Source organism: Rhodamnia argentea, chromosome 2, assembly GCF_020921035.1.
Source record: "Rhodamnia argentea isolate NSW1041297 chromosome 2, ASM2092103v1, whole genome shotgun sequence".
Classification (NCBI taxonomy): Eukaryota; Viridiplantae; Streptophyta; class Magnoliopsida; order Myrtales; family Myrtaceae; genus Rhodamnia; species Rhodamnia argentea.
In genome coordinates, this window is record NC_063151.1 from 15506128 (window position 1) to 15512610 (window position 6483).

Here is a 6483-nt window from a genome sequence, read left to right on the forward strand (position 1 = left end):
GGTGATACAAAATGTCACAATCATAGTCTTTAAGCAACTCTATCCACCGACGTTGTCTCATATTCAACTCATTTTGGGAAAACAAGTACTTTAGACTCGATGATCCGTATAGATCTCGAAACTTTTCTCCACATGAGATAATGCCTCCGGATCTTCAAGGCGAAGACTATAGCAGCAAGCTCCAGATCGTGAGTCGGGTAATTCATCTCATGAGGTCTTAATTGACGCGATGCATAAGCCACAACTTTTCCATGTTGCATTAGCACACACCCCAATCCTTTCAAAGATGCGTCACTATAGATCTCGTAACCTCCCGGGCCCGGAGGGAATAGTCAACACCGGTGCGGTGGTCGCCCTATGCTTCGAGTTCTTGGAAACTTCTTTCGCACTTGTCGGTCCATTCAAACTTCGTTTCCTTCTTCGTCAATCTAGTTAATGGCATGGCTATTGAAGAGAACTTGTCCACAAACCTTCTATAGTAGCCTGCCCGGTCCCAAGAAACTCCTCACTTTGGTCACCGTTGTCGGTCTAGGCCAATTCATCACCGCTTCGATTTTAGCGGGATCCACTGAGATTCCATCTCCGGATACTACATGTCCAAGGAACGCCACTGTATTCAATCGGAACTCACACTTACTAAACTTGGCGTAAATTGATTGTTCCCTTAATGTCCGCAAGACAATCCTCAAGTGTACTTCATGTTCGCCATTACTCCTCGAGTAAATCGGAATGTCATCTATGAACACTATGACAAACTTATCCAAATACTCCTTGAACACACGATGCATCAAGTCCATAAATGCAACTGGGGCATTGGTCAATCCAAATGGCATCACCGTAAACTCATAATGCCCATACCTTGTCCTGAAGGCAGCCTTAGGGACATCCTCCTTCTTAATCCTCAATTGGTGATATCCCGTCCTTAAGTCGATCTTGGAGAATACCGATGCACCTTGCGGTTGGTCGAACAAGTCATCTATCCTTGGCAATGGGTACTTGTTCTTAATGGTCGCTTGATTCAATCGCCTATAGTCGATGCACAAGCGCAACGACCCGTCCTTTTTCCTCACAAACAAAACTGGTGCTCCCCAAGGTGAAGCACTTGGACGAATAAACCCTTTGTCCAATAGTTCTTGCATTTGTACCTTTAACTCCTTCAACTCGGATAGGGACATTCTATAGGGTGCCTTTGATATCGGTTCCGTCCCGGGGGCTAACTCAATAGAGAATTCCGTTTCTCTCTCGGGTGGTAATCCGGGTAAATCTTGAGGAAAGACATCGGGGTATTCACATACTACCGATATGTTTTCCAACTTAGGTTCTTCCACCGTCGGATCCAACACAACCGCTAAATAGGCCTCACATCCGTCATCCATCAACTTAGTCACCTCAAGTGACGAGATCAAAGGGATCGAGGTTCCTCCTCGACTCCCGACAAAGTCAAATCTAGGGCGACCAACGGGAAAGAATTGAATCGCCCTGCTACCACAATCAACCACAGCCTTTAATTTGCCTAACCAATCCATCCCAACAATAACATCAAAGTCATACATGGGCAACACAGCAAGATCGATTAGTTCTTCACTATCGCCAATCACTATCTTACGGTTCTGACACCCTAAGGAAACCAACGCTTCATTCTTTAAGGGTGTAGCCACATGCAATACTACTTCCAACGGTTTTAACTCTATTCCAGCCAAATCAGCAAATTGAGCAGACACGAATGAATGCGAAGCTCCGGGGTCAAACAAAGCATATGCAGCATGACCACAGAGAAGAACCGTACCTGTGACTACGCCGGACGCATTCTCGGTATCCTTTCGCGCCACAGCATAGACTCTTCCTTGCGCCGGCGGTCGGTTCTGGCTCCCTTGAGGAGCAGCTCCAATCCGAGGCCCTCCTTGCGGCCTTACCATCTGTGGAAAATCTCCAGGAGCTTTCTCGGTGCACCGCCTAACATGGTGGCCCATCTTGCCACATCTGAAACAGGCACCTCCCCGACCGGGGCAAGGTCCATTTCCATGTCGCCTTCCACAGAGACGACGGTTCCGGTTGTTCGGGCGAGTCGGCTTCCCAATTCCTTTCTTCACTGGAGGAATAAATCGCCCGTTGTTCATCATTGGCCTCTTCCCAAAGTTACGATTGTCCCTCCGAGGAACGAATCGCGGTCCAGGGGCGATTTTCCTTCTTTCCCTCATGTCCCTTTCAATCGGTTGGCCCCGCCTATATAGCTCCTCATAGTTCTGCGGGTCCAAAGCCACCGGTTGGCTACGGAGGTCGAGGTTGTAGCCCATCTCTGAATCTTCTTGCCTTATCCAAAGGATTATCAACCATCCGCGGAGCATACTTAGACAGCCTTGCAAACTCCGCTTCATATTGCTCGATTGTCATGTTGCCTTGACGCAAGTTCTGAAATTCAACTAACTTCTGCTCCTGAGCAGCTGCAGAGAAGAACTTCCCAATGAATGCCTCAGAGAATGCATTCCAATTAGGCACCACTCCTTCGGGGAAAACGGTCACTCTCGTAGCCCTCCACCAATCATGGGCAATCTCTTGGAGTTGGTACACCGCCAATGTCACTTTTTCAGCGTCAGAACATCCTAGAACCGTGAAGCATTTCTCAATCTCCTCAATCCAACGAGGAGCCATCTTCCGGTCTCCTTTCCCGTCAAACCTAGGTGGCTTCGGTTTCGAAATTGCTCCACCATCCGACCCATGGCCCTATGTGGGTTCTCTTAAGCGGGAGCATTACCACCTCCATTTCCCCGGCCATTGTTTCCATTATTCCCATTGTTCCCTAACGTCGCATTAATCGCAAGCAACGGCGGCCTCGGCAGCTTGAGCTATTATCGTGGCCCTATCCTCGCCTTGTTGTGCCACGTAGGCAGCCTCTTTCCCGAGCCTGCCTACCCATCAGCTCTCCTATCTGCTCCAAGGTCCTAATCACACCGTCCAGCCTTGGATCTTCTACTGGTGGGGCCCTCGAGCTAGACGCTCCTCTAGTACCTCTATTGCGGTTGCTCATCTCAAGAAGGTTTCACTACACCTGATAACTACAATTTTTCCCAGGGATCGGGGCCTAAGCCAAACACTCACGTCTATCTACCATCATCTAACATTTCAGGATCCCTCACAATCATTAGGCCGACAAACCAGTAGGTACTCAATCAAGCATACCAGGCCAAGAAAAACAAATAACATAGCCATCAAATCATGGCATCTCAAGCAACCATGGCATCACAACAAAGATTCTCGATCGTACCTTTGGTCCGGCCGCATCCGTAGCTTAGTGAAAACATCACAAACAACCCAGCACTTCATAGAGCAATCACGGCTAAGTCACACAATAGTCCAGTACAAGGACTTGATACCAGGCCAATCCACATGCGCCATTTCAAATGACATGCTTTCGCGCCTAAGATTCATAACCACCTAAGGTCATAACTAATGGTCGTTCCAAAGTCATTCCTCCTTATCACTCCAACACTCGATCGATGTGGATTGAGCTAGCCTCGCTACGATACCACTTCAACGGGGATGTCACGCCCCGTGTCCTCCGAGCGCGCCAACATCCCTCGTTGTCGAAGAAATCTCGCAACTCACCGGGATTGCAAACGGACGTAAAACACGCGAGATGCAAATGCAAGCGGAAGCAATGAAAACAAACCCGACAATGAATATAGAATGACCTTAGAACATAACACCAAAATACAATAACATAGCCAGGTAAGTTCAAGGTTCATACGGACCACCGGAAATAAAACGACTACGACTCAAGGATACGGCACGGGGACACAAAAGGAAACTCCCTAAACATAACCACTCGTCGACACACGAGGGTCCAAAAGCAGGGATAAGGACCTCTACACACCTAAGGGTCGGGCGTCATCATCAGAAGTAAACTCGGCAGGGGGGAGCGTACTCCGGGGAGAAACTCGTCACGATGGCTCCACTAAACACCTGCTCAGGCTCCTCCCATGGCTCCTCCTCCGGCACTTCTTCCAGGTCCTCCTCTAGATCAGACGCCTCCTCGGGTATCGCCTCTTCTTCTGGTTCGGACTCCTCTTCGGGTTCCTCCATCACCGGGTCATGTGCTGGATCCACGACGTGAACTACGTTCGGGACAGGCTCGGGAAGCATCGGGGGTCCATCAACGGGCTCATCGGGTTCCAAGATCCCTCCATCCACAGTGGGGAGTCAAGGTATGGGAGACCTCGGCTCGGGGATCGGTCCAACTATAGGTCCAAGGACAGGGAGTCTCGAAGGTGAACCTATCGGGAGTCTAGGTCCGGCGGCATCCAAGACGTGCTCGGGAATCATCTCCTCCCTCAAAGGTCCGGATAAATAGTCCCCATCCTTATAAGTCCAAGAGAGGAAGGAATAAGGGGTCAAGTATCCTCTCGCGTCGTCGATCCACAAGGTGCTAACCCTCCGATAATACGTCCGATCTGGTCCCACTCTATACTCGGTAATCACGGGCTCAAACCGAGTCGGTAGTCCAAAAAGTAGCGGCATCGCGGCGATCAAGGTCGAGGGTCCGAAAATGTTGGTCCCACGGAGGGGTGAGATCGACATCTCAGTAAGTGAAGCACAACCTATCATAAGGTCCTAGTACCTCCGGACAAAACACGGCATGCAAACAATCCAATCCAAACAGCAGACGGTGGTCAATTCAAAATGCACAAATAAAGCAATCATGTACGGGACCACCCAGAACATGCCAAATCACACAAGTCGATCCTCGTACTATAGGGCTCACATACCACCTCCATAATTTAGTATCATAATCTCATATATCAAGTACAAGCCTCGGACTCTTAGGAACACGGCATTGTACGTATAAATACAGATATTTTTGTGTGCACACCGGGGTCTCGGACACTTAGGAGTACGCCCCATGGGGTCTCAAACACTTAGGAATACGCCCCATTTATTCAATGGTCTCGGACACTTAGGAACACGACCGGATTAAGTCTCGGACAATTGGGCGAACACGGCATACTATACGGCCTCGGACGCCTCAATTGAACACGACTTTATAATCTCATGTATAGGTCATACACAAAGGGCCTCATGCCCTAATATCACAATATTGTAATTCCACAATTACTTGGGCTATTTAGCGTGTCAATACCATCACGAGCTCGAATCGGGCCAATTGCCACATATCGCCTCACAAGGCCAATCATGCAATTACAATGGGTCTCACACTAGCCAAGACATCACAATATCACATAAAATGCATTTAAAGCACCCCCAATTTAGAATTACTACTTTTGATACCAACGGTCCCAATCGAGCGAATTCCACGTTTTCTCTTACAAAGCCACACACTTAATCCCAAGAGGCTTCACACATGCCAAGGCATGTAAAAGTCATTCTAAAACACCTTTCAAGTGCCCCACATCAGAATTACAACATTTAGCACCCACTAACCATTTTAGTGCACAAGTGCTCCAATTGAGTTCTTTTAGGTCCCGATCTCCCCCAACCATGGTCTACTCTTAAACCACGTGCTATCCACACATCAAGTCACTCATTTCCACTCATATGACCACATAAACATCCCAGGACCAGCATTGATACCAATCGCACAGAAATTTCCAGATTGGTCCTCTCTAGCATTTCTCACTATCCCAAGCATTTAGCACACCATCTAGCCAAACCCAAGTGTCTCTTAGTAACCTAGGGCTCTAGGAAGGGTTAGGAAACACTTACTCTTGCTTTTTGATGAAGAAAAACCCAGCGAAAGCGTTTCCTTCGCGCACGATCAGATTCGACCTAAAAGGGTGTCCACCGGTTTCAAACACAAAGCACCAACTTTTAGTCCAAGAAAACCTCATCACACACAGCCATGAACCTCCTTTAAACACCCTAGAATCCTTTGAGAAGCTTGAGCTCTTACCTTGAAGTTGGATGAGCAAAACCGGCGGTGAAACCCTAGGGTTTGTTCGGCGCCAAGAGAGAGAAAAACGGACGGCACGACGGCGGCAACAACTCAAAGCCAAGAAAGGAAGATGAAGTGGCGGTGGCGTGGTGGAGCTCCTCCTTGGACCGGCGGTGTGAGGAGGCCGAAGGGGTGCTCGGCCAAGAGACGAAAAGAGAGAGTTCTTGGGTGAGAGTTGAGCTCAAAATGAAGAAATGAGGGAGTGAGAGAGAGGGTGAGTGATCAGCCAAGAGTAAGAGAGGGAGAGGGTGAGTTTGAGTGATTGAATGAGTGACTTGATGGGTGGGAGATAGTGGGGTTGGTGTAGGACATGAATAGTAGGGTAGGTGGTGGGGTTTGAATTGCATGGGGACTTGATCCCTTCAAGTGTCATGTCCCTCCAATATCCACATGGGGATTTAGGGGCTGATGGGTGCGGTACAAGGGTTGACCGAAATTCCTTCGCGGTCGCTCAAGGGCTGAACGAATTTCGGGATCGAAATGGATTTTTTTGTTCCGCAAATCCGATCCTCATTTTTCCAACTTATATGGCTTCC

At 48.6% G+C, this 6483-nt stretch overlaps 1 protein-coding gene across 1 annotated transcript; it reads right to left on the bottom strand.

Annotated features, from left to right (window-relative positions):
* Window positions 1–541: 541 nt before the first annotated feature.
* LOC115733672 lies at window positions 542–2649 on the bottom strand. Its single transcript, XM_048273448.1, has 3 exons — window positions 2426–2649; window positions 1461–2310; window positions 542–589 (listed from the first exon to the last, which is right to left on the bottom strand). The coding sequence occupies exons 1-3, from the start codon at window positions 2647–2649 to the stop codon at window positions 542–544; spliced, it is 1122 nt and encodes a 373-aa protein (XP_048129405.1).
* Between the last annotated feature and the right edge of the window lie 3834 nt (window positions 2650–6483).

Excerpts from the sequence above, each read along its gene's own strand:
- LOC115733672 (XM_048273448.1), bottom strand. The coding sequence starts at position 2,649 with ATGGCTCCTCGTTGGATTGAGGAGATTGAGAAATGCTTCACGGTTCTA. Across the intron at positions 2,311-2,425 it reads GCAGCTGCTCAGGAGCAGAA|GCAAGAAGATTCAGAGATGG; the intron begins GTTAGTTGAATT and ends CCTTTGGATAAG. Across the intron at positions 590-1,460 it reads GGGCGATTCAATTCTTTCCC|TATCCGGAGATGGAATCTCA; the intron begins GTTGGTCGCCCT and ends TTGGACATGTAG.